General features: G+C 38.8%; 1 protein-coding gene across 1 annotated transcript in view; it reads right to left on the bottom strand.

Annotated features, from left to right (window-relative positions):
• SHANK2 (SH3 and multiple ankyrin repeat domains 2) overlaps positions 1-27,900 on the bottom strand; it is a gene marked incomplete at both ends in the record, with an annotated part of 309,427 nt that overhangs the window by 243,691 nt on the left and 37,836 nt on the right. Inside the window, one exon of the mRNA XM_084263484.1 lies at positions 22,775-22,841. Within this exon, the coding sequence (XP_084119610.1) occupies positions 22,775-22,841 (67 nt within the window). The remainder of the gene's footprint in view (positions 1-22,774; positions 22,842-27,900) is intronic.

Below are 27,900 nucleotides of genomic sequence, written 5' to 3'. Positions count from 1 at the left end.
CCAGTACTGAGCCCTGGGGGACGCCACCCATGACCGGCCTCCAACTGGATTTTGTTCAATTTAGCACCACCCTTTGGGCCCATCCATCCAGCCAGTTTTTAACCCAGGTGAGGGTCCACCTCTCCAGGCCAGTGGCAGCCAGTTTCTCAGTCAGAATGCTGCGAGAAACCGTGTCAAAGGCTTTACTGAAGTCCAGGTAGACACATCCACAGCCTTCCCCTTGTCCATTAAGCGGGTCACCTTGTCATAGAAGGCGATCAAGTTAGTTTGACAGTATCTACCTTTGTAAACCCATGTTGACTAGGCCTAATCCCCTGGCCATCACACATGTGCTGCATGATAGCTCCCAAGATGACCCTCTCCATGATCTTCCCCGGGACTGAGGTCAGACTGACAGGCCTGTAGTTCCCCGGATCATCCTTCCAACCCTTCTTATATAAGGGTGTAACATCTGCCAGCCTCCAGTCAAGTGGAACTTCCCCAGTCTGCCAGGATTGCTGATAGATCATGGAAAGAGGTTTGGCTATCACATCTGCCAGCTCTCTCAGTACCCTTGGGTGGATCCCATCTGGCCCCATTGATTTGTAGGTGTCTAATTGGCCAAGTAGATCACTAAATCATTTCCTCCTCAATCACGGGAGCTTTGTTCTGCTTCCCCTCCTTGTCAGCCAGTTCCTGTGAATGTCAGCCATTCACTCAGGGAATGACCAATTTTACCATTAAAGACTGAAATAAAGGTGGGATTAAGTACCTCAGCCTTGTCCTCATCCCTTGTCACTAATGTGTAAAGCTGTACTAAATTTTCCACAGACTGTTTGGAGGCATTTCTTTGCCAAAAATAGCTGCTAAATTTAAGATCACGTATAATTTTTTTTTAAATCCTTCACAATAAGTTCTTTTATATCAATAGCACATTGTACGCGCTTACTCAAGATAATTAAATCAATTATTCCTTCAGGTTGAGTAATTCCGATCTCCTGTGCTTCTACTGCTGATCCAAGATACAAAGCAGCAATATTCCAGAAAAAGCTATAGAAATATGTACCCAAATACTTTGCCAAATACTTCAGGACTGGCATCTCTCTTCAAATACAAACTATAGCAACTTCATCCCAAATCTATATGCTTTAAAAGAGAAAATCTTAAGTAACATGAAAAATAAGAGATTTGGTCTTGATTCACAGCTTCTTAGGGGTCAGAACTAATTACACGGATTTTTCTACATGTCTGCAGGGGGGAGGGGGAATAAAAAGTAAGCCCTAATGATTTTATTTTCTAGATGTGTAAATGCATTAGTGTGTATTTGTGTGTGTGTATGTTCAGTTGGATGAAATTAAAAGATGTTCCGCTTTGCAGAAATTATTCTTTATCTAACAATAAAAGGTGTTTAACTACTGGTCAGGATTTTCTTGTTTTAAACACATCTATTCACATCTTTCCACCTCAAAAGTACGCAATCTGTAAAACGTTGTTTAACACAGAAACATGAAAGCTATTTCAAAAGGACACCCTATGGCTTTTTATGAGGACAATACAAATGCAATGGCTCTATAATGAAACGTAAATGCTCAGAGTATCTAGGTAAAGTGGCATGACTAAAACAGGTTTCTTGTAATTCTACATCTACAGACCAATATAAAGAAGTTTAGTCATAGACAGATACATCTATTCAGTAATGATCTCTAATGACTTTAGCTGCGTACTAGCCTGACATGCCATGAAATGAATCCCAGACCAGAACATTTCACCTCTTTGGATAACTCTGCTCACTGTCACAACTTAGTAAAATGCTGATCTTGCATGAGAAGGACTCACATGTGAGTTAAGAAGCCTACCCTATTTTATGCATGACATTCACTGACAGTCAAATGACTCAATACTACACCAGTATCACCCAGTACCATCATGCCTCACCTACCCCACCTCTTCCAGGTACCTCTTATGTAGTAGAGATGACTTTGGTATTCACAAAGTCAAATTTTAGGAGCATTTATCAAGAAAAAAATAGAAAAACTTGCCAAAATTCTGAGACTTCTTTAACATGCTGTGATACTTGGCTGACTTTTCCTTATTGCCTGGAAGCCATTCAACCAGGATACAGAATTTAATCCTTTACAACATGTATTTTAATGACTCATTGTTTTCCTATCACTTTCTAGTTTCCACAAAGCTTAATGGACTTGAGCATGATTATTAACACACCACAAACAAAAAGCCCTTTACTTTCATCAAAAAAAAAAAGAAAGAAAAAAAAAAAGAAGAAAAAAGTATATGACAAAAAACAATTCAGCTGTAACCAGTAAAGGACATTCTAAAATTAGAGCCTGTTGTGCTAGGGATGGTAACAAAGTGTCAAAGCCATATGCTGGTGTAATCTATAAAAACTAGATACAAAACTTATGTCATTGTAATTTACTGTTTCAGAAACCAGCATAGCTGCTATTGTACATGAACCCAGTATTAACCAAATAATTTTAGATTTCAATTTGCATATAGCACTGGATCAGCACAAACATTTGGATATCAGAAGTACATTACAGCTTTATCTTCATATGTCAAGAACATGCCGTTACCAAATACTAAATATAACTAAATGGGGAATCTTTGGTTTTAAACAACTCTTCACTCCAAACTTACTCTATTTTTTTTCCACTTAGAAGATACAAATCAGAAGAGAAGCAGATTTTTTTTAATCTGCACAGATATTTTTCAGATTGCACCAGCTGCCAGAAACAGACTTAATAGATTTTGTTTTTTCTTCTCCAAGAGGAAACCCAAACACACCCTAAAATAAGGCACTAGCCTAAATCCGTAATAATTTAGGTGGATTTTTATCCAGATTTACACTTCTTTAATGCAGAACACGATTTGTCACTTGCATAACAGAGTTTAGACACAAGAAAAACTTCCCCCATCAACTGAACTATTTCCCTCATCAGAGGGCACAGAATAAACTGCAACTGATTATTTAGACATAGCTACTGGTGGAAAACAGAAACACTAACTGTTTCCAAAGAGGAAAGTTCAGAGGGCACATTAATTCCTGGGTACCTACAGGAGGTTGCAGTGGTCATTTCCAGCCCACAGGATGCTGTGCCACAGTGTTCAAAGCACCATCACCATGGCAACCTGAGCATTGTCCCTCACAGGGACTCTGTTTGCTCAACCACTGTCAACACCCCAGACTTAATAACATTTAACTTTCAAAGAGGCAGATGCTGCAAAAAGGGGAAAACTCTATACTATATTTTTGGTAATTCCATAATTGTTTGGTTTGTTATTTTTCTTTAAGAAATGAGAACACTAAAGAAAATTAATGAAAAAGTTCTAAGTCACATAATTAATGTCAATGTCACATAATTAATACCAATAATTAATGCAATCAAAAAGTTCTTAGTAAGTACTAGTCACTCCAAATTTCTGGACAGGACAAAAATTATGCTTCATTGCATAAAACATCTGACAGTAAATATCTTTCAAAAGTACTAAGATAATTATTCTCCCCAGAAGGATGAAAAGCACTGTTAACCCAAAGGGACTTTGATTCAACTAGATCTTCTGTTATTTAAAAAAAAAAAAAAAATCCAAACCAAAAAATCCTTTAGCAAGGGCATGTGGAGAGAAAACCCCACCAGCTCTGGAGTCAGACTCTCCAAGTTTTTAGTTCCATCAGTAAAGATGATGAAAAGGAAAATCTTCTCCATCCAACCATCATTACAAAAATGTGTGTTCTCCTGTTACACGCAACCAAGACAGCGATGAGAAAAACAAACCCAAAATGATTATTGCATTATTTACCGCAAATCCAAAGTATTTCCTGTATTAGGAATGGAGCTAGATTTGCTCTCATGTAGTCGAAATAAACAATGTCAGATTAGTTCTTACATTTTTTGTCTCTCTTGGTTAACTTCACATGTAAGAATGTGCATCTGTTGCTTACAAAGATGTCTGAATAAACATTGTTATGGTAATGGATCAAAAGACAAAACAACAGCTCTGTCCCAAGTACAGATTAGAAATTTAAAAACAGCAGCAGACTCTTGAGATCTCTTCCAGCTGTTTTTAATTCCTAAACTCCAAATGAAATGTCACAGAACTTGTAAAAGATGGAAGGAAGTTCATGGATCCAACCGAAGATCAACAACATATTTTCCAGTGCCTGCAATTTCTTCCTTGTCCTTACGTAACTTTTTCTTGGAGGCAGGTTAAGCCACTAATCCATTGCTAGCAGCCCAGTGCTATCATAAACCAAGGCCAGATCCCCCAGTAGCTGCGATAGAGCAGTATGGAAGATACCATGGCACTCACTATAATTGAAGCTCAAGTATCTTATAACTTTCAGAATTCACTTTGTTCAAAGCAACTCCTGCACACACAGTGCCATGATAAAGAGAGAGAGCTTAAGCTTTGCATCAGGTGGGCTCTGAAAAGGTGCAGATCACACTGCACAGGGCTGAAATTCAGCCTTGCTCTCAATTAGGACAAGGGGCAAAGTATTTTCCTTACCTCAGTAATCTTGCAGTATCACACAAAACTGCTGAGAGACGGGAGAAGATATCTTAGCAACTTCCTCAGGAAAGTGATGTATTTTAGAAAAAAATGAGGAATGGTGAAAATGAAGGAAAGAAACTGGAAAGCAATCATGATTAAATGCAAAAGTGGCCTGAAACAAGTGATGCAATCACCTGGAAAAAATATTTTAAAATTCTTATTTTGGGTGGAATTAGCAGGTAGACAAATCCAATGCAGAACACAAGGACTTGGCAGTGGTGCTAAAGAAAAGACTCTGGATGTTACAGCACATCACAAACTGATTGTGTATTGCTGGGGCCAACAAATGAACTCATTCTAACCACTCCTCGAGCCAGACTGATGCCTTCTGATGTTAAGCACGGTTCAACAGAAAGCTTAGCTCTAAGTCTTTTGGTTTCAGTGGTTTTCCAGTTGCTGGCTCTGAGCACATGCAGAAAACTTCTGTGATTGTCTTCAAAAGACAGAGACAGAAAAAGGCAAACACAACACTAGGATGCAAAGAGCACTCTTAGGCACTCAGATCCTGATGCTCAATCAATTTATTGCACCTGGATCAACCAGAGAGAATTTAGGGGACAAAGAAGCATGTCCAAAGGATGTACAAGGTGAACTGAAATGGCTTGGTTGGTGTAGTGTTAGGAACTTCTTGTCTTCCAGCTACATTGCAAGTCATCGTGATTCTCTGCCATTTTTCCAACTTTCACCCCATGAGTATCAAGTCTTCATCAACTATCACAGAGCAAGATCCCAGTCCTTGTACTCTGAGGCCAGGTCAGAGTCCCTGTGTGGGCTGATGGCTTCTGCGCAAAGGAACAGAGCATCTCCTTCCCACCCTCTAAGCTCCCTACAAGCCCAGTCAGTCATCTGGGTTTAAGACAGAGGACCACTGGGTTAAAGCACAAACCACCAAGCAGATGGAATACTTTCTCCTATAGGGGAGAAAGTCATCAAGTCACTCAGCATTTCCTCACTTTCTGCAGATAACTGCTTAATAAGAATGCCCTGCAATACCCATGGACAAGGGAGAAAATTTCTAAGTCTACTTAAGAATACTTTACTCAAAAACCTAAAAGTATTTTTTGTAGAATCATATGGAAGCAGTCGACTGACTGATGAAATAATGCTATCAAAATGTACTATACCACTTTTTACTTTATTTTTTATATGCATCATTTCCTGCCTTTAATTTTAATTCCATGCCCTCTCAGAAATGGAATCTCACAGACATACCCTCCCCTTTATTTTCCTGTAATAATATCATAGCAGTTTTCTCTGGCTATTCGTAATCTCTTTGTTCCCTTCACAGCTTTTCCCAGTCCTTGAATGAAGAAATATGTAAAAATAGGCCACAGGAAACTAGACACACTTGATCTGCAACAGCAAAAATAGAGCTCTTTAGCACCTGGCATTCTCAAGAGTGTTAATGAAGCCGGCAAGATAAGCTCATGCTTTGACCCAAAATAAAAAGCTTAGCTCTCAAAAGAAGGACAAAGATAAATTTGAACTAACACAGAAATTTCCGTGGACTCGTGGCCTCTTTTAATTACTTGCAAGGTGTGACCTCAGACATCTGGCCAAGTGCTACATGGACAAGCAGGAGGGTTGGTTTGTTTTTGAATGTGAAGATGGTGTGATGTGATCAGGCTGTAGAGCATGAGATACTGCTTCTCTCTATGGGGTGAGGGCTATTGGGACTCATCTCTGCAAGATCACCCACATAGGTGGGGCATGCAGGAAGAGGACAGGTAATGCAAGTAATGCACTTGAAAGCATTCATTTTAGTCTGACAAAATCCCTGAGGTCAAGATACAGATGTACCATGGTGCCTGCAATCCCAGAAAGGCTAGAAGTGACTGGAAAAAAAAGTAGTTCCAGAAAAAAAACTGACAACCTGCACTTGGAAGGCTTTTTTCAGAAGCAACAAATCATTTCTTCAGGACAGATAATTCATGAGAGACTATAGATTTGGTAAGGCACATTTAATACTGAACACACATCACAGAATTTCTGTTTCACTATCTCAGATGTTCCAAAGAGGTGCAAGACACAGTTTCCCAAGGAGGGAATAGTATAATACAAAAGATTATATAGCAATAATGGATATTTATCAAGTAATGTATTTATTGTAAGAAATTATGTTAGGAGGAGGAATAAACTCTGGGCGCTATTTTTTTTCCCCATAGTTTCCTTATTTCTGAAAGGCAAACAGCTCGGATGATAGTTTTAAGATGGTATCTTTACTACACCACTGAAGTCATATCTACTGGAGTCAGTAGAAGTATATAATTAACAGACAACCAGAGATACTCCTACACACATACAATTAATACAATTTAATGCTGTAAATCTTCCTGGCTCTTCAATATACCTTTTGTTGTTTTTATTCAGCAAGGATTTCATTAAATTATGGCCACTCCAATGGATATTATTTACTTTACAATCAAGTATCATAATTCTGTCTTTTATGAAAAATTCTGTGCAATTATTTCAGCAAAATTACATGGAAAACAGGGCAGAAAAGAGTCTTTTGACTTCAAAACCAGCATATGAAATCATCAAAACACACAGAAGGGCTAAGGGGCAGGGGAAATCAAACCAGAATAGAAATTCTCTGAGAAAACAATCTTGTTGCACACCAGTGGTGTAAACTACACTGCCCTGGGGAGACTGCATGACCCAGTGCAGTGCTTGCAGCTGTCTGAATGGAAGGTGTCCATCCATTTATCAGGGGATGAGCAGAGAGAGGTGCTCCAGAGAAAGAGGTGCAAAACAGTAAGCTCACTGCATAAGCAGTTTATTTGTTAGTATTTCTATCTATAGTTACACCCAAATACAAAAATAGGTTTAGATAGGCTAGTAAATCAAATTTTGTCTAACTGGTTAACTCAGAAATTGAAGAGATTAAAACTCTCATCCCTTAACAACAATTTATGTGCCATCCATAAATTATGCCTAATATTACTGTGTCTAGAAATAATTTATATTTTCAACTATTCCTGAAAACACACAAAGCCGGGTAATCCCAAAGCAACTATTTGTCTGATATCACTAAAAAAGCAGTTATTGTAACAAACAACATACGTATCCTTTAGGATTGCCACTTGAAAGAACCATGGAAACCAGTAAACAAGACATCCTTCTGATTCAACTGCCCTTAGAACTGCAAAATGCAGAAAAATCATCTAAAATTTTTTTGTCAATGAAGTGGACATCTGGCAATGAAACAAGAAAAAAAAAAGGAAAAAAAAAGAAAAAATATCCAAACATCAGCTCATTAAAATAGAGAGGGAATGAATGAAAAGACTCAAGTAGTTTCAGTGGCTTTGGACTACCTGGGAACTCTGTCCAGGATCCTAGGGAGATATGATTTAAATACTCAGAAAGTGTTTACTCTGAAGATATATTCCACAGTGTGACAAAATCTTGACTGCAAAAAGATACAGCTTATCCCAAACTCCAAGGGAAAGACTGTCAACTCAGACACAGCACAGGAGATTGAGATATAAATGGAGTAACAACAACAGCGTGAAATATTGTGAACAGTGTGAAATGCAGTGTGAAATATTACACTCATTACAAACCAGTATGCTTCAAAGTCTATCCCTTTATCAAGCCTCATCTATAATTTGACAACAAATGGTCTTCTATGAGGATACTATTTCTTTTTAAAGAGACTGCAAATTACCAGATCAATTTTCACAAAAATTCTGACATTAATACCTTGTTATGAAAATCAGATTATTCCTAAGTTATTAAAACATTTTTTTCAGTGAAGCCTCAGTTCTTAAGGTAAATTGCCAAACCATTGTATATTGAATGGAAAACATAACATCAATTTAATTTTGATAAATCATCTAGTTTGGAAGAAACACAGTATGTCTAGCTGTTAAAAAATGATGTAAATATAAATTTAGCATAATAAAAAGAGGAGTTCCAAGTAAGGGAGTCACCGAAGTATAATAAATCTGCTCAAAATTGAGAATATTAGCTGTTACTGAACAGCAGAACTTAAAAAGATTATTTGAACTGATCTACAATAAAAATATTACCCTTATAATCACTAGGATCATACAAATACTTAATTTTACATTCATACAAGTTTTTCATTCACTCACATACTTGGTTTATGTGATTGAAAAAATAACCAAGCTGGTTATTTTGGAAGGCTATCCTCACCCAAATCCAATTAGTCCATGGAAGATGCTCCTTTCCCCAAATGGGAGTTACATTGAACCTAACTATTTTCAAAAAAGCAACAATTAAGATACACACTGGCACATATTCAGAAGCTACAAATCCATCCTTCTGCCATTAGTCTGAACTTTGTAGTCTGCTGGTAGCCTAATTATCTAAAGGATGCATAGAAAGGCTTGTGATGAAGTGCTCAGCATAAGGGCCTATATTACAGAGAGTTTTGAGTTAGGGGGGTTTTATGGGTTTTTTCAGTCTATCTCTGTATCTTCTTTAGGAAACACAGGATTTTTTTTCAGAAAGCATTTCAGAAAGCATTCCTGACTATTCTTATCAATCCCTATTTTTTGCCTTTTTTTTTTTAAAAGTCTATTATTTATTTCATGTTCTTTCATGTCTTTTTCCTGTGTTCTTACCATTGTAAATGGAAGAAACAGAAAGCCATGGGATTCAGAACACATCTATTTCTCCATTTTTCCTACCTCTATTTTTGACCTGGCTTCACTGTGTTCACTGTTTGAAATCCCACATAGTGTTTCACACAGTCTTAGAGAGCTTGAAACTCCCATTGAAAAAGGATGTAAAGACAATACATTAACTTTTCAGGAATACCAGAATTCTCTGTGAGACACTTCAAACATTTTTTCTTCTGTACTATCCCTTGTTGGGCTGCCCCGTATCACCCTTGCATTGAAGTCTCCCTGCCTTAACACAGGTCTGGGCCCTGTAAAATCGTAATATTGGTATCACCATCCAAACCCTCCTGTCTTGTTACAGAGACCTATATATATCATGACTGAAATTCACTGATCAGACACTTCCAAAGGCCATGCCCTTTTAAAAAACCCACAATTACACAAAGTCTAGGGATACACATTTTAGTGGACTCGGAGAAAAGTTAGCATAAAGGTGCTTAATACTGATCAAATGGCAATAGAAATAAAACCCACAAAGTCCATGGGAGTTGCTTATATTCAATCTAGGCATGCATTCAAGTTTTCCATGTCCTCCTCAGAGTTTTTCTTCTATACTAGTTGAGACCGACTCCTTGTAGGTTTAGAAGAGAAATGTAGGCACAGTATAGTTAAGAAGACAGCTATACTCGGAGTGCAGTTGCTACAGTCAGACAAGATGATATTACAAACAATATACGAAGGGGTAATCAATTCTAGAGCAATAAACAAATGGATCCAAAAAAGATAATAGGATACAATTTTCCAAATCCCATTTACATTATTGCAGGTCTTTCACAAGACAATATGTTTTTTCTAGTTATAATCCAGTTCAAGCAGGAATTAGTTAATATAAATTCTGTAATCTGCACTATGGAGGTCAGATAGCACGATCACATAAACCTCTTCCAGTTTTGTGATCTATGTCCCATGAAATTGAACTGGAGATCACCGAACAAATTTCAGATCCTATATAAACTCAAAGTACTACTTTCTTGTTACATCCTTAATCCAATTTCAATTAGTAGCTGCCCTTGTCCCCAAAGACACACTGGTGCAGGATGTGGCACCTTGTCTGGAAGAGTGAACCAGAAAGCAGACTCTTGAAGGATGGGGCATTCGCTGACCATTTCCAGCAACTCCAAAAGGAGCTACAGGGGTGAGAAGACTCCAGTCACCAGGTTGAACAACACTGAATTTCACTCACAGCGAGTAACTGAAAAATCATTAGTCTAAGTTCCAGTCTGGCTGAAATACTAGTTCAGAATTTCAGCATTTGAGATTTCTGGGGTACTTGCACTGCTGTCTGCTCATACCCTGGCCCTTGAGCTGCTTATTTAGATCAATGGCATTACCCTTCTATGTATTTCTCCAGAATTTCTGAGGACAATACAATCCACTCAATTACATTTTTTGTAAAGCAAGAAATTGATCACTTGATAACCTGATTGATATACAAAAATACACTCCATTTTTGTCCCTCATCAGAGTAACTACCCCAGTATACTCAAATAATTTTTCTTACTGATTTTGTTTTACTACTTTATTTCTTTTTTTAATTCAGTAATTTGCATTAGTTCTGTACCTGTCCTTTGATTTTACTCCCCCGTACACTGTCTCAGTGGTGTCAAGCCAGTGAAAGCTATTAAAAACAAAAAAGAAAAAACAAAAAAAAAGCCAATTCCAGCAAAAGAATAATGCATAGTTCCCTTCCTAGAAGCAGTAGAGAAGTTGAGAAGATCCTCTCCTGATGAGGAGCTAGCTGACTAGGAGCTAGCTAGAAGGCAGATCTGGAGGGAAGAGGGATCTGGAAAAGCTTCCTATAGTTTGGGTCTGAGGATGAAGAGTGGGTCAAGAATGCAACATGAATTCTCTCCCTTCCTTTCCCCCCTTCCTCTGCCACCCTCCCAAACATATCAAACATCTCTAAGAAGAAGACATGGAGAAGCCAGCGAGCCCTGCATGACCTGCACCCAGGTCCCTCCAGTAGTTTATTTTGAGCTCAATTATGAGGTTCTTGCTCAAGCTATAAAATAAACTCTAAGAGGAGTAGCTGTGGCAGTCATTGCCTACCTGGCAAGGACACACTACAGACTGGTTTACAAAACCAGGGTACATCAGTCCCAAATCTACTGCACTTATATCAGCAGTTACACTTGTTAGGTCTCTCCTTCCTTGCCTGTTCAAAATTTAGACTAAGCCTAAGAAATCACAGGCAATGACCACGCACTGCATAACTTGCACTGCTCTGCATGCCATTCCACATTATACACACAGAATACACCCAACTTCAAAGGCCAACAAGAATAACCTTCTGTTCTGAAAACAAAGTTTGATCCTTGAAACAAAACTTGTTACTGCACAATTTTATACTAATACATACACAAGAAAACAAAAATACTTGTGATCAAAGGGAAAAAGAAAACGACTAAGATTTTCAAGCTCTGTCCTACATTTCAGTATGTAATTACATTGAGACATTGCAATTCCCAGTTTTCCAATTTGTTAGCTACCACATAGCAAGACTGAGTATATGACATTCCGTTCCTTGCAACTTTTGGAGAAACACAGATAAATAATAGGAACACATATATTTCATACCAATCAATATTCATTTGGTTGTAACCCAGCTTAAAAGTCATTAATGTAAAAGGGTTTTTTTTTTTTCTGTGGGCATAAGAAATATTAATTTAGCAGAGGCTGAAAGAAATTTGATAATTTGAAAGAAACTGCATAAGGAACCATAGGATTATGACAATTTACCAGACAATATGCATTTACAATGTGGGTAAGTGAAGATCTCAGAGCCATCCTGATTACACTAACACCATCCTTCTTTCACATTACAATGCCCGGTAGCATATGACACAGGTTAATGTTATTCACATTCAAATGACAGATATACAGGGCTAAAATACATGCTTATGTCCCTTTGGCTTCTATTAAGTAACAGGCGATAAAAATAGTCAAGTCATTGCGTGCTGCTGACAGGTTTGTAGATTTTTCAGTCTTTTGATTTCCTTCATTCTCTTGTTTCTCCTTTTATCTTTCTAAATACGATTTATCTTAACTTGAGAGGTATTCTTCAGGCATTTGAACTATGAAAATCAAAATTATTAAATGGTTCCCCAAGCCAAAGTAAATAAGTAAACAAACAGAATATTCATCAGTATAGCTAGCACTTAATAAAAACACTTACAGCTGAAAAACCAAGAATGCTGACCTCAATCACTCTGATCTAATTAAAGAAAATGGGTTAGAAAAGCAATTTTACCGCAAACCAACTAATATCCTTGTCTTGTTGAAAACCTGTTCTGCTTATTCCACAATAAAATGCATGTTTTTTAGGATGTTTACCATCACAATTCAATAAAAATAAATACTTTTACTCGCACTTAAAAATGTTTTATTTAAAAACAATTGCCCAGTGTGGGAATATGTATATTTTAAAGGATAAGCCTACCATATTAGCAGACTTCCAATATTTAAAAAAAAAAAAAAAGATTCCATGTGAAAGCACAGACAAACCGTCACATCCACATATCTCTGCATAATTATAGAGGAATACAGGAACTCTGACTCGAAGCCTAGCAACAGTATCCAAGTATTAGTTAGTCTGCTAATCAACTACCAAAAACTCGCACACCAGCTCAGTGTGTTTCATTTTTCAAAATCAAAAAGCAAACAAAAATAAAACAAAAGAATTCTATTGCTTCTAGCTTCGGAGCTGCTGAAGGACAAGATGTACAAAATATAAAACAAACCTTGTTCACTTGAAGAAGAACAACCCATGTCACTTAATCCATCTGAAAATTCATGTCATCACAAAGAACCAAGGCAAAAGAGAGATTTAAAAATAGGTTATCCAAGTCAAAGGATTATCAGCTTGCAACATACTTAATATCTGCATATCTGTATCTAATGAAAGCTGCAATATTCTTACATATATATGATTGGTTTCTGTACCTCCATCCTATAGAAGCCATAGTAAATTCTGTATAGCAAATGCTTCCTAAATCTGCTGTGCTCATTTACTCACAGACAGCTGCAGGCTGGATGAAAACAATCGGGGATTAACTTTTCTGTTCATCACATCTTTTAATCCATTACTTTCTCTTAGTTTGCAATAAATAAATGCATAAAGTTAAATAAACTAGAAATGTGCTAAAGCTAGTTAAAAAAAGATGTTTACAGAGGAACGTTATTATTATTTAACAATGTGTAACTGCTGTGCTGTACATCACGAGTGTGTGCAATGTCTTCCTCAAAGCAGAAAAGAAGATGGAACAATAGTCACTGAGCTGCAAGACACTTCTGGGTTCCAAAGACTTTCAAAATAAGTGATAATTAAAATAAGCTGCTTGAATGTTGTTATTATTCCTCAAAAAACTAATTTGGGGGCATGGTGAATTGAAATGATCTGTGAAGCTATACTAAGTATTTCATACTGCTTGTACAACAAGTTTCTAAGCACCTTATGGTAATAGGTTTTCTTGCTTTATGAAAAATATTATTTTAATTTGTTTCAAATAGGATTACTTTTTAAATGATACAGCGATTTTCATTCACTTTTCAAATATCTGTCGAGAAAACAAAAGGGATTCCCTCATGTTTATAACCTCACAAAAGAAATTAACATAATGAAATTTGGATCTTGTTTTTAATCCTTTACTGATATCCTTTTTTAGTCTCCTCTGAATCCTTTAAGTTTTATGTATGATTTACTCCTGTATGACTGCATCATCCCTGTACAACTGCATCATCCCTGTACATCTGCATCATCCCTGTCTGAAATAAGACTAAGGTGAATTTTCTCTGTTAATGATAAGAGACAGCAAGGTGTCTTTTACTGTACTAAGTCACAGGAATCATTTGTAAAGAAAAATCAATAAATGGTTAAGGGAGTGATGTCACAGACAGGGCTTAGGGTATTTATACCATGGGACTCACTTTGAGAAATCTGGTCTTCTGGGGGCTGATGGGGTCCATCTTTCAGAGAAGGGCAAGAGCATCTTTGGCAACAAGCTTTCCAACTTAGCCAGGAGAGCTTTAAACAAAGTTGTTGGGGGAGAGGATCCTCAATCCATCCCACTTCAAGGACAATTACAGTAATTGACACCCTGGGCCTAGAGTAGGATCGCAGGCCAGGAAGAAAGCACCTGAAATGAAGGACGAGGGAATTCCAATTGGTAAATCTGCTTTGATGGAGGCCCAGCTTAGATGCCTGTACACTAACACACAAAGCACAGGGAACAAACAGGAAGAGTTGCAGGAAGTTCAACAAAGCCAAATGCAAGGTCCTGTACTTGGACTGGCACAGTCCCAAGCACAAATACAGGCTGGGCAGAACATGGCTTGAGAGCAACCCTGAGGAGAAGGATTTGCAGGTGTTCATTGATGAGAAGCTCAACATGAGGCAGCAATGTGCGCTTGCAGCCCAAAAAACCAACCAGATCCTGGGCTGCATCAAGAGAAGAGTGACCATCAGGTTGAAGGTGGTGATTTTGCTTCTCTACTCTGCTCTCATGAGACCCCACCCACCTGGAGTACTGTGTCCAGTTCTGGGGCCCCCAACATAAGAAGGACATGGAGCTCTTGGAAGGGGTCCAGAGGTGGGCCATAAAGATGATCAGAGAGCTGGAGTACCTCCCCAGGGAGGACAAATGAGAGTTGAGATTGTTCAGCCTGAAGAAGAGAAGGGTCCATGGGGAACCTTATAGTGGCCTCCTGGTACTTGAAGGGGGCCTACAGGAAAGCTGGGAAGGGACATTTTACAAGGACAAATAACAACAGGATGAGGTAGTGGCTATAAAAAGGAAGAGGGATGATTTAGACTAGATAAAAGGAAGAAATTTTTCACTATGAAGGTGGAGACACTGGCACAGGTTGCCCAGGGAAGTTGTGGATGCCCCCTCCCTGGAAGTGTTCAAGGCCAGGCTGGATGGGGCTTTAAACAACCTGGTCTAGTGGGAGGGGTCCTTGCCCATAGCAGGGAGTTTGGAACAAGATGATCACTAAGGTCCCTTCCAACTCAAACCGTTCTACAATTCTATGATATGGAAAGATTAATTGAAAATTGATCGTGAGAAAGGAGCAAGGTAAGGAAGAAGCAACGTACTGATAAAAGAAGGGAAAGCATGTATGAGAGAACCCACAGAGTTTTGAACTTCCAGAGAAAAAGGTCAAATTTTGCAACAGGATGGAATAGGAACAGATTTTTATGCTATAAAGTGGCTAAGCAGAAGAAGGTTCTACAAGACTCCAGTTTGCCAGGCAACACCAGAGTTTTAGCCAAAAAGTTCTTGAGGTGCTGAAGAAAGAAGGGCAACAAAACTTGTGAAGATTTGGAACATAAGTCTCATGAGGAGTAGCTGAAGGAACTAAGGCTGTTTAGCCTGGAGAAAAGAAGGCTGAGGGGAGACCTGAGCGGTCTCTACAATTACCTGAAAGAAGGTTATAGTGAGGTAGGGGTTGGTACCTTCTCCCAAGAACTAGCAATAGGACATGAGGAAATAGTTTCAAGTTCCATCAGAGCAGGTTTAGATTGGTTATTATGAAATATTTCTTCACTAAAAGAGTGATCAGGCATTACAACAGGATGCCCAGAGAGGTGGTGGAGTCACCTGGGAGGTGTTCAAAAAACGTGTAGATATGGCATTCCAGGACATGGTTTAGTTGACATGGTGGTTGACATGGATGGTTGGACATGGATAATCTCAGAGGTCTTTTCCAACCTTAGCAATTCTATCACTCTATGAAAAGGATCAAAACTGCTTTAAGTACAACCTTGTCTGAACATTTATGCACTGCAGATCAGCATCATGAGATTAGCCAGTGGGTTTGGATTCCCTTTTCCACAGATTTCCCCTCATTTCAACATGAGGTTCCTCTGTGAAGTGAGAGAAATCAGGCTTTCTCCAGACTGAAGAAACGATGTGGAGGTAGGTAGGATTGTTACAGTACCTGCTCTTCAACAAAAGTGATGCTGCTTGGAACTGTCTCAGAGTACAGACACCAGCTCTGCCCCCTCCTGATGGTTCTGAAACCCCAAATGACATTATCTGTCTGGAAATACTCAGCTTAACCAGCAGAGTGGTCGCTATGGCACAATTTCACGTAGCTAAGAAACCCTACTGGCAAAATCTCTTTTTTTTTTTGAGATGACTAGTTAGGGACTCCTTGGATTAATTAGGCTGCCAACAGCACCTACATGCTCTGTCTTGGATACAAACGTGAATCCATTTTGCTTCTATACAAGGGAAACAGACTTCATCTCCAAACATGTATGCTCCCTTTGGCCCTAAGCAGATGCCTTTACCTGGAAAGATCTGAGTGAGATACCCAGACACTACACACCTTAGACAAACCTTGCTCTCTCACAGTCAGATGCCACATTACTCCAGAAACGAGTGACTATTTTTTCCTATTTTTGTCTCCAAACTAAATATTTTAATGTTTTCTTCCTTTTACAGAACAGTGTGAAGTCTTAAGATTACTGCTAAGAAGTTTAGTTTATATATGCCTAGTCTTTCAGCATTTCAACTCATCTGTCTCATATAAGCTATTTTAAAATAATTTTTTTTAAAAAAGGAGGAACAATCTCAGTGGGATTTGATCTGTAGAACAAAAATTTAGTAGTTCTGCTGTAAATTAGAATTCACCCTAGCATTTCCACCTGAGCTGCTCTTCCACTACCTTCAACAACAGGGATTACAACCTTGCACAGATTCAGGGCAAAAAAACCCAAACAAACAAACCAAAGCCCCACCCCTTTAAAACAGGCAATTGAGATTCTTCTAACCTGAATAATCCCAGACTTTGTGTACAGCTAAAAATGGTATGCCAATTGCATATAATTGCCTGGCAAAGGTGGACTAGATAAGTGATATAGCCAGCACTTAAGTATAAACGTTGGGGTTTTTTTGAGCTCTTGTGAACCAGTGCATTGAGATGCAGTATTTTTGCTCTCAGCATGCTGCAGACTCATCCCTTTACTCCACAGGCAACAATATCCTTCTGTGGAAAGGTTGAGCTGTGATCTCTGCCACTGAACAAAGCAGCTCATTCACCGCAATGCATGGCACAGGACTGTGAATCATAAGCATTACATGACTGCTGTTAGATCCTTATAATTGCAGTTTTGGCAACATTACTTGAAACAGCTTTGTGACTACTGACAAACTGGAAGACACCCACATAATACCTTCTGCATTGAAAGTACAAGTGACTTCCTACTGCAATAGTTTGGGACAACAGAATTATCTAAGAATAATGTTAATTAGCACATGTCAAAACAGATGGACGCTGATAGCGTAGTTCCTCACTATGGAAGATTAGAGATTTCAAGTAGATATTATTTTTCATACTTCAGTTTGAAAAAATGTAAGAAGTTGTTTCTGTCACCAGATAAAAAACCTGCTCTTGGAACTACTAAGTTTGGTCCAGCCTCCAGTCACTGCCACAGTCAAATTTTTCCCATCCTTAAGACAACATACCCAGGGAAGCAGATAGATTCCTTTTGAAAAAAGTAGTATTGTCCTTTACATTACTCAGCCACATCCTTTGCTTGCATTAAAAAATATCTATACCTAAAGATACCATACATGAAGATCCCTGAAAGTTAAAAGATTAGGTCAGAAATCTTCTAAGACTAATATAGATTTTTTTCCAATGAATCAAGATCAACCTGGAGTTTTTATCAACACATCACCAATCCATCCTTCCAATGAATGCTATTGGGAATAATCATGAATACCAGTGACAAGCTTACTATTAAACTATTGATCAGCTCATCATCTACAAGCTTAAACCCCCACAGAGGAGACCTACCCAAAGTTGGACATATTCCACAGCATTTGCCACAGTTGTAACTTACTAAACAATTGTCTAAAATAATTACAAAATATAAAGTAATTAAAATTATTAAGTGAGCCTAAAATAATAACAAGGCTTAATGAACTGTTTCAGTATTAAAAATCATTATCTAACTAAAAATACACTTCCTGAGGGATGAGAGATGAAACATTTCACAGATCGTATCAAAGATAGTATCACAGTATCACAGAATCATAGGGGTTGGAAGGGACCTCAAGAGATCATCGGGTCCAACCCCCCTGCCAAAGCAGCTCCCCAGCTCATATTGCACAGAGAGGCATCCAGATGGGTCTTGAATATCTCCAGAGATGGAGACTCCACCACCTCCCTGGGCAGCCTGTCCCAGGGCTCTGTCACTGTGAAAAAGTTCTTCCCCATGTTGGTGTGGAACTTCCTGTGCTCCAACTTGCAGCCATTGCCCCTTGTCCTGTCACCACTGAAAAGGGGCTGGCCAATTCCCCCTGCATCCCATACTTGAGATATTTATAAACATTAATTAGGTCCCCCCTTAGTCTTCTTTTCTCTAGACTGAACACTCCCAGCTCACTCAGCCTTTCCTCATAGGGGAGATGTTCCAGGCCCTTAATCATCTTCGAAGCCCTTCTCTGGACTCTCTCAAGGAGGTCCTTGTCTTTTCTATACCAGGCAACCCAGAACTGGACACAATACTCCACGTGGGGCCTGACCAGGGCAGAGTAGAGGGGAAGGATCACCTCCTTAGACCTGCTGGCCACACTCTTCCTGATGCATCCCAGGATCCACTGGCTCTCTCAGCCACCAGGGCACACTGCTGGCTCATGGCCAACTTGTCATCAACCAGGACCCCCAGGTCCTTCTCCACAGAGCTCTTCTCCAGCAAGTCATCCCCCAGCCTGTACTGATACAGACGGTTCCTTCCCAGGTGCAACACTCTACACTTGCTTTTGTTGAACCTCATCTGGTTTCTCCCAGCCCAGCTCTTCAGCCTGTCCAGGTCTTGCTGGATGGCAGCACAGTGTTCCTGAGTGTCAACCACCCCTCCCAGCTTTGTATCATCAGCGTACTTGCTGAAGGTGAGCACTATTCCTTCATCGAGGTCGTCAATGAAGATATTAAACAGGCCTGGACCCAACACCAAGCCCTGGGGAACACCACTAGTCACAGGTCTCCATTCAGACTCTGCTCCACTGATCACCACCCTCTGAGCCCGGTCCGACAGCCAATTCTCAACCCACCTCACCTTCCACTCATCTATCCCATGCTGTCTCAGCTTTTCTATCAGGATGTCATGGGAGGCAGTATCAAAAGCCTTGCTGAAGTCAAGGTAGATGACATCCACTGCTCTCCCTGCATCCACCCAGCCAGTGATGAGATCATAGAAGGCTATGAGATTGGTCGAGCATGATCTTCCCTTGGTGAATCCATGCTGACTACTCCTTATGACCTTCTTCTCTTCCAGTTGCTTGGTGATGGCATCCAAAACAAGCTGTTCCATAACCTTTCCAGCGACAGAAGTGAGGCAGACTGGCCTACAGTTGCTAGGATCCTCCTTCTTGCCCTTTTTAAAGACCGGAGCGGTATTGGCTATCCTCCAATCCTCAGGCACTTCTGTTCTCCAAGACACTTCATAGTATGAGCTGTCCTTTCTATCTTCATGAGGAATCTTCTCAAGATCTTTGTTATTCCTTCGCACTCTGGCTCTAGGATCTAAGAATCACAGCAGGTTTTGGGTTCTAAAAGGCCTTAAAGGCCACCTAGTTCCATCCCCTTGAAGTAAGCAGGCACACCCTTCACTATAAGGTTGTTGGCCTTGAACACTGCTAGGGATCCAGGGGCAGACACAGCTTCCCTGAGCAACCTGTGCCAGCATCTCACCACTCTCATACTAACAAATTTCTTCCTTATATCTAATCTTAATCTCCCCTCCTTCAGTTTAAAATAAACCCCTTACCCTTTTCCCTGTCACTACACACATTTATAAACAGCCCTGGTCCATCTTTCCTTCAACAGCTCTATATCCTTCTTGTCCTGAGGACCCCAGAGGTGGACACGGTACTCGAGGAGGAAGTCTCACCAGAGTGGAGTAGAGGGGAAGAATCACCTCCCTCAACCTGCTGATCACGCTGCTTTTGATGCAGCCCAGAATCATAAAAACACAGAACCCTAGAATGGTTTGGGTTGGAAGGGACCTCAAAGCCCATCCAGTTCCAACCCCCCACCATGCTCAGGGACACCCTCCACTAGCCCAGGTTGCCCCAGATATGCCAGAATTTATCGCCAGACATGCTTGGCTTTCTGGGCTGAAAGCACATTTTGCCAGCTCATGTTGAGCTTCACATCCACCAACACCCCAAATCCTTCTCCTCAGGGCTGCTCTCAATCTATTCTCTCCCCAGCCTGTAGCTGTGCTTGGGACTGCCCTGACCCGTGGGCAGGACCTTGCTCTTGGCCTTGTTGACTTCACATGGTTCACCACAGGCCTACATCTTGAGCCTGTCAAGGTCCCTCTGGATGGAATCCCTTCCCTCCAGCACATCGACTGCACCACTCAGCTTGCTGTCGTTGGCAAACTTACTGAGGATGCACTCAATACCACTATCCACGTTGCTGACAAAGACATTAAACTGCTCTGGTCCCAACACTGACCCCTGAGGAACATCATTCATTGTGGCACATTACTCAAATGATATACATTGCCACTCTCCTTGGCACATTTCTCAAATGATATATGCTGGAATACATCCAAACCTACATAAATACCATGGATAACCAGGCAAGCAAGACAAAGAAAGCCAAATTGTTGAAGTTTAAATGCTGGCATTGTTCTATCCATTCATCATCATACTAGCTCTCAGGTCTTCTGCTCAGGATATTTTTGACTTTTTTTGAGGTTTTTCTAGACTGGGCAACATTCCAGAAATAGACATTTTGATGAGTTCACTTTTTTTTTTAAAGTAATAAATCTTAAGGGGCAAATGTCCAGCTAAATTAAATTAGCTGGGAGGAAACAACATAAGCTAATGCTTATTCCTTAAGAAAAATTACTCATTTAAACAGTTACATGCAATCCATCATATCTTGCAAAAAACACACGTGTAAGTATCAGTATTCCTGTTTTTCAGTGGAGAAGAGAAGGCATTGGAAAATTCAGATAAACTTCCCATACAATAGATTTTCTAAGCATTTTTCTAGAAATCACCAAATCCTACAGAAGGTTTTACAATCAGCAATAATAAGCTCTGCCTAAAGCCCCAGCCACACGGCTATCACTTATTTCCTGAAATGACTCTAATCCATCTACTTCAAAACTACATCCAATTTCTCCCACATATTGCCATAACTTGGATCCCACACTCATCTGGGGAAAGGAAAGTAGTGTGGAACTGGCCAATCCAAAAAATGATGAATTGACATCAACGTGGTTTTACAAAAACCAGCTTCCACAATACTGTCTGCAAGTGTACTCTAAGTATTACTTTTAATTTAGTTACTCATACTGTAAGTGTATTCATGATTAACCATTCCTTTACTAGGATTTTTTCCTTTTATTGTACACAACTATTTTTAAGAGAACAAAATCCATTTAGAGAAACACAAAACATAATACTGTGTATTGTCTGTGTGAAGTACTTGTTCTAACTCTACACACAAGCCAAAACAGCACAAACTAACATGGCAGAAATAAAGGGAATATCAACCTAAACAAACACTTCCTTTCAACATCTTCACAAAGTTATAAAACCTTTAGCCACATATAAATACAAACACCAATATGATGCTTGCCCTATGATGAATAACTGGTTCAATTCTAGTTAATTTTTCATATCAGATTGTTTATAAATACAGAAGGATGACGACTTCTCACATGAAAATGAACTGTCCCACCAACTCAGGTAAGACCCTGCCAAACTCATTACAAACTTTAATGCAGAAGTTATGACTTTTACCAGAACTTTTATGCAATGTGTCTTCGGTTTTCTCAGAGCTTACTGCAGAGTTGAAAGTATTCTTTCACGGTCCTGAGTTGCATGTGAGCTGGCCTAGTTTTCCACATAAATTAAATGTTATTAAAGTCATAGATTTGCATCACCCTCCTGCTTCAGAAGGAATGCCCATTTTCATTCAACTTCAGGATGTTCCTTTGTAACTTTAATTAACTTGTATGAAAGCATTTTAATTCATTTTAATTAAACTGTATTAGAAACCACTTTTATCAAACTAGTTTTTATTTTAATAGCAAAACTCTCTATGCAAAAAGATCTTTAAAAAGCCTTAAGGTTTTTTGTCAAGGGCCCTTAATGCTTGTCACCAGCTTTCATCTGGTGCCACACTCTGAACTTAGTAAGAGGAAATGGTTTTATGGATATGGATAGACATTTCCTGCCCTATATTCATTTAATTGCAGAGAAGCATCTTTATTTCTGATCAACTATTTCCACTTAAGCCGATCTGGTTCTGCCATGTATGTGGATGTGTATTTAATCTCTTAAAATAACTTGTAATTATAAAGCATCTACCGTTCTTTTGCATTTCTATCAATTTTTCATTACCAGAACATATTTCGACACCTTGGTCTTCTTCCCATCTTCATTTTCAAAAGAAAAGTTACTTTTAAAATCTCCCTGAAACAATACTGTCATTAGCCCTGTTGTCATATCTCACACGGAATCAGATTTGACATCATTGCAAAATCTCAGTTTATACACATATAACTTATTTATGATGTTGGTAAATATTCTGCTTACCAATATCAGCTTCCCTGTGATTCTTGATATATTCAGCAAGCTCAAAATTTCCTGCTATTATAGCCACCTAAAGGATTGTAAAATAGTTACAATTAATATCTTGTCATCACTTTAGTAGGAAAATATAAACATTATATTACTTATAAACATCATACACATATATTTGCATTTCACAAAGCTGAGTTACTTCGTATTACTTTTATTCTGCAACTACTACACACAATAAATTTCTGAAACAATGTTGAGAAATGATATCTTAATCTATTTGTAAGCAGCACTACCAGTCCCCCAGTTCCCCATTTACTAAGAACGCTGTGAACAAGAATGTCTCCAGGGACTGCTAGAAGAGCTGTGGCTTTTCATGTTGTGGAGTCAAAACCAGCAGTGAACATTAAACACACCATCCCCAGAGCTCTGGAAACTATACAGAGGTGTGGAGGATGCTACAGGAGCAGGCTTGGAGAGACATATTGAAGATATTATTTCCCCTTAATTGCTCCTGCCTCGCTACTTACCTGAACAATGAAAACAGAAGCTACAATGCAATGCACATGGGATAACCAGGGAAGCAGTACCAAGAACTGCATGTATTCAGTTACTGCTATGAAACCAAAAAAGACTAAAAAAAAAGGAACTGGAAAAGCTTATGAGCATGTATATATATCACATATAGAATGTAAAGTTAAATAAATATAGTTAAAAATAATAATTTTGATTTTTATTTATTTCCCAGTTGTTGAATACAAATGTGTAACTATCCCAAAGTATCATTTAAATGCCAAAAAAAAAAAAAAAATCTCCACTAGATACCATGATTTGGTTATGCCATTGTCATCTCCTCCCTTTTTCTTCTTCTATTTTTGCCCTGAATATTCAGCAATTGCCTTTTCTGTCTCCATTTTGCAGCTTAATATCATGACAGATACCATTCCTCTAACGGCCCCGCAGCTTTCCTGATGCAGGTAAAAGTGATAAGCTGGGCTCACCTTTCTCAGAGAAGCTTCTGCAGATACAGGCTGCATGCCTTACTTAAGGACTTCGCTGGATATAAGGCTACTGTCAGTCATGAAAAAGTGATGGAAAAGTCAGGGAAATTTCTGAGTTGATGACCATGAAAGATCATCTTCTGGTTTGTACCACTCCAGAGATCTTCAGGATGAAGAATAATGCATAGGAAGACTAAAGTGTTGAAATAGTCTTAGGGAGATGCCCAAAGTACAGCTGATGTGAGTAATATCTCCTCACAAAACAAGAGTAAGACCTTATTTCTCCACTCGCTGCAGGGAACTGAATGAAAATTTTATTTACTAGCAACCAAAACAAACTAATATTGAAATCCTTAAATAAAGGCTTTACACATGAGCAACACACTACAGAAAGAAAAACTCAACTAGTATGTATTCAAGAGTTTCTGAACCTGCTTTAAATGGTAGACTAAGAACAGGCTTAAATCACAAGTCATGGCCATTACATCCATTTCACCCAAAAATAAAATAATTACACATTTTCTGCACTTTTCATTCAGCATCAATTATTTACATTATGCCTCCTTCTGCCATCAGCAAATCTCATATAGGGCTCAGAGTAGACTTCCCATATATCCCTCTGCTACACTGGAAGAAGCCCCAGTGAAATGCAGTACTTGGAAGAGTATTTGCTACAGCCATGGGCACACTGCCTTCGAAAAAACACTCCCTGCACCACTCATAAATAAAGTCAGACTCTCCCCTTTACAGTCTTCCTGGTGACTTCAACTTAAAGCCATTCTTTGGACCTGAGACTCCCATTGTGTTTCTCCCTGTGCTTCATGCCATTACATATTCTTTCTGCATGCAGCCCTGGAAATCCTTGTGGAAGGACACAGATTAAATTATATGGTTTCAACCACCCTGAAATAACCTCTGAATAATCTACTTGGTCTAAAGAGAGAGACAGACTACTGGGTACTAAATTACAAGCAAGACATAAAAAAAAAATACTGTCAGAATAACTTTTTTAGATTACAAAGCAAAGTTTAAAAGAAACAACTGAACATATAATTTATCATGCTTATGCACTTCAGGTTTTGCTCCAATTATTTTTTTTAATGCCTTTCATGTTCTGTCTTTTTTTACTTGGAAAATTGTTTCTTGTTTCATTAAAAATTTCTATCCAGCATAAAGGCTAAACACAGTAATTACGTGCGTTTTGTTTTCATTTCAAGTGTATCTGTTTCACAGTAGAAATTCTATTCCACATTTGTGTAGCACATAGCAGTTATACTCCAATACACACATACTTGTGTTTTAAAATAATCCTCAGTAGGCAGCCATGCGCATGGTACATGCAGTATAATAATTTTCATCCTTTAAATAATTAACCAGCATATAATATCACCACACTTACTAGTGATAATCATGTAATTATTTTCTCATTACAATATTAACAGTAAGGAAATGCTTTGCTTTGGGCACTTCTCAGTTTTGCTATATCAAACGTTGATGGATTCTTGAGAGCAAAATGCATTACTATGAATCAATAATACTGATTCAACTCAACCCCACTTCTGCTTTTAGACCAGAGTTGGAAAAAAACCCAGTGTTTCTTCTCAGATATGTCATAAGGCTTCTGCGTGCCATAATGTCTGCAAAGATCAGGCAGATCAGAGACAGCGGTAGCTTGGTGCATTGCCACCTCATCGCCAATAGAGGCAATTATCCATCTGAAAATCACTATTTTAGCCATTAGTAGGAAGACCTTTATTCCAGGGACTGCTCCTAAAATAAACTGCTTCTCAGCATAAATAGCACAGCAGAATCTGACCCTCAGCCTCCTCTGTACAGTTTCTAAAGTGTAACTCATGTTTCTCCCTGAAAAACAGCACTACGAAAGTAACAGCAGAGCTATACAATTCCTATCTCTTTGCCTTCACATTCTGCAGCCTGGCTTGGTTCAGGTTCCTAAAAGCAGCATTTGTCTGCAGATCAGGGGTTTTCTCTGCATTAGAAGCAAGCAATAATACTTCAACATCACCCCTAATTAGCATGTAAAATTCAAACAGGGAATTCACCAGTGACAGGCAGCTTGCTAGACAGCAGCCACGTTACTCAAATGGAAGAATTTCTGATATAGAGTAGATTTTAAAACTCAAATATAAACATGTTGTTCAAGTGACAAACACATTTTATTACTTGAAAAGAGATATTGCCAGATAGCTAAGAGACAGCTCGACAAAGAATTGTTCCTGTACTTGCTTCCAAATCAAGCACTAGAGTCAGCAAGCTCAAGGTACCATTCCTCTCAATTTAACTGACTTCAATTCGCTAAAAACAGTATGTAAAATTCTACCAGCAAAAAAGAAGAGAAAATATGTTACAATCTAAAGAAAGCAAGAAAAAGTTAAAAAGTACAAATATTTCTTGGCATCACATCAATGTACTTCACTTGAATCTGATGGGTAAAGAGTGTGGGAGAAAGTGAAGTCAGGGAAAAATCAGAAAGATTTAAAATTGTACTCATTCAATTTTTACAGTTGCAAACTGCAACCACAGCCTCTTCCTTTTCCATCAAAATGTTTCTTGAACCACTTACAGTTGCATCATGTTCAAATAAAACTATAAGCATGATTGCGTTAGGACAAGTGAATGGTCTTCACAAGATCCAGGGCTTGAAGCAAATTAAGGTGGTGTAAAGTCTTCCCTCGATTAAGACAAAAACTCGATCAGAACCAAACTAAGTTCTCTATTTGTATTAAATTTCTTTGTACTTTAAAAAAAAACTCAACAAACTTATGTAGTATCTTTGTAGGAAACCAGTTTGATTCTCTATACGGTTCATAATTCACATATTTTTAAATAGCCATATTTTGATTTTCAGGATCTTCTGTAGTCAAGTGCTAAGTTTCTAATGGAGAGGTTATGACAGGAAAAGAGGTTTTGTTTGTGTTTTTTTCCCCCAAACACAAGACATCTCTTCTAGGCAATGAAAAAGTAGCACAGCCAGCAAAACTACAGTGAAAGGGTTTTTTTTCCAGTTCCAGTAAGAACTGGATTCCTGTCACCTAAATGCATCACATGCATGTTTACAGATATGAAATATGACCAGGAAAGGCTGGGGGTAGCACTTTACAACAAGAAGCCATCTACAGACTCTGTTATGCTGAAACTTCAAAAATCGCAGCTTTTTTAAAACTGCACATACAGCAGCCTTACTATAATTCAGGTTCTTTCATTCCTGCAGCAAATGTCTTTTCATTTCATCCTTTTGCCACAGACAGCATTTATCTTACATCAAAAATCTGCATGTCCTTAGTCACGTTATACTGTAAACCTGATAAAATATGTTTCTGCATCTCCTAACAAAAAACTAAACAAAAATATCACTCGCCTAAAATTTCCACTTAAACTTGCATTTTTTGCCCTGCTTTGAAAAGATGTATGTACTTTGCATCAGCTTCAAAATCAGAAAGACTGTACGTGAGGCATCACAGCAGTGTCACTCCACATCCATCTGAAAAGCACATGAAGTAGTTCAAGTACCCAGCCTAGGATTTGATCTGCTGTACTGACCTTTGGTTGGGATCTCTGCCATACAGTCTACTGTACAACACAGAGAACAGAAATTCTCTCAGGTTGTTTTTTGGTTGGCAATTTTATGTGAATTACAGCAACGAAAGTGAATCATTTATCAGCTGCCTCCCCTCCAAGTTAAACTGACTCCAGTAATGGTGTAAACACTGGCACCCAATTATTTTCAAATTACATTTGATAACATACATGACTGACCTGAATAAGAACACATGCTCATAACAGGGAAGAGAGCAAAAAGTAAAGCTAAGTAGGCAGACATATCTTACTAGGAGGCAATTCACATGAAACAAAACCAAAGGATAGACCCATGCAGCTAGACTGGCAGTATCACCTCCTATTTCCATGACACTTCATAATGTCATCATAACAAAAAGTTAATGGAGTCACTAAGACAGGTCACAGCTGAGACACACTCGAAGGGCTGTGAAGTGCCAAGCCATGGGGTTAACGACTCTCTGGGCAAGCAAGCGGAGAGGAGGTTGTTGCTGTCAGGGCATGGCACACAGTGTCTGACCAGAAGCTGTGTGTTTAGGCAGATATTTGCACTGCCGTGATAGA

Source organism: Gallinula chloropus (assembly GCF_964237585.1).
Source record: "Gallinula chloropus genome assembly, chromosome: 4".
NCBI classification, from domain to species: Eukaryota; Metazoa; Chordata; class Aves; order Gruiformes; family Rallidae; genus Gallinula; species Gallinula chloropus.
Note: the sequence above shows the minus strand (reverse complement) of the source record. Positions and strands in the feature narration are given on the sequence as shown.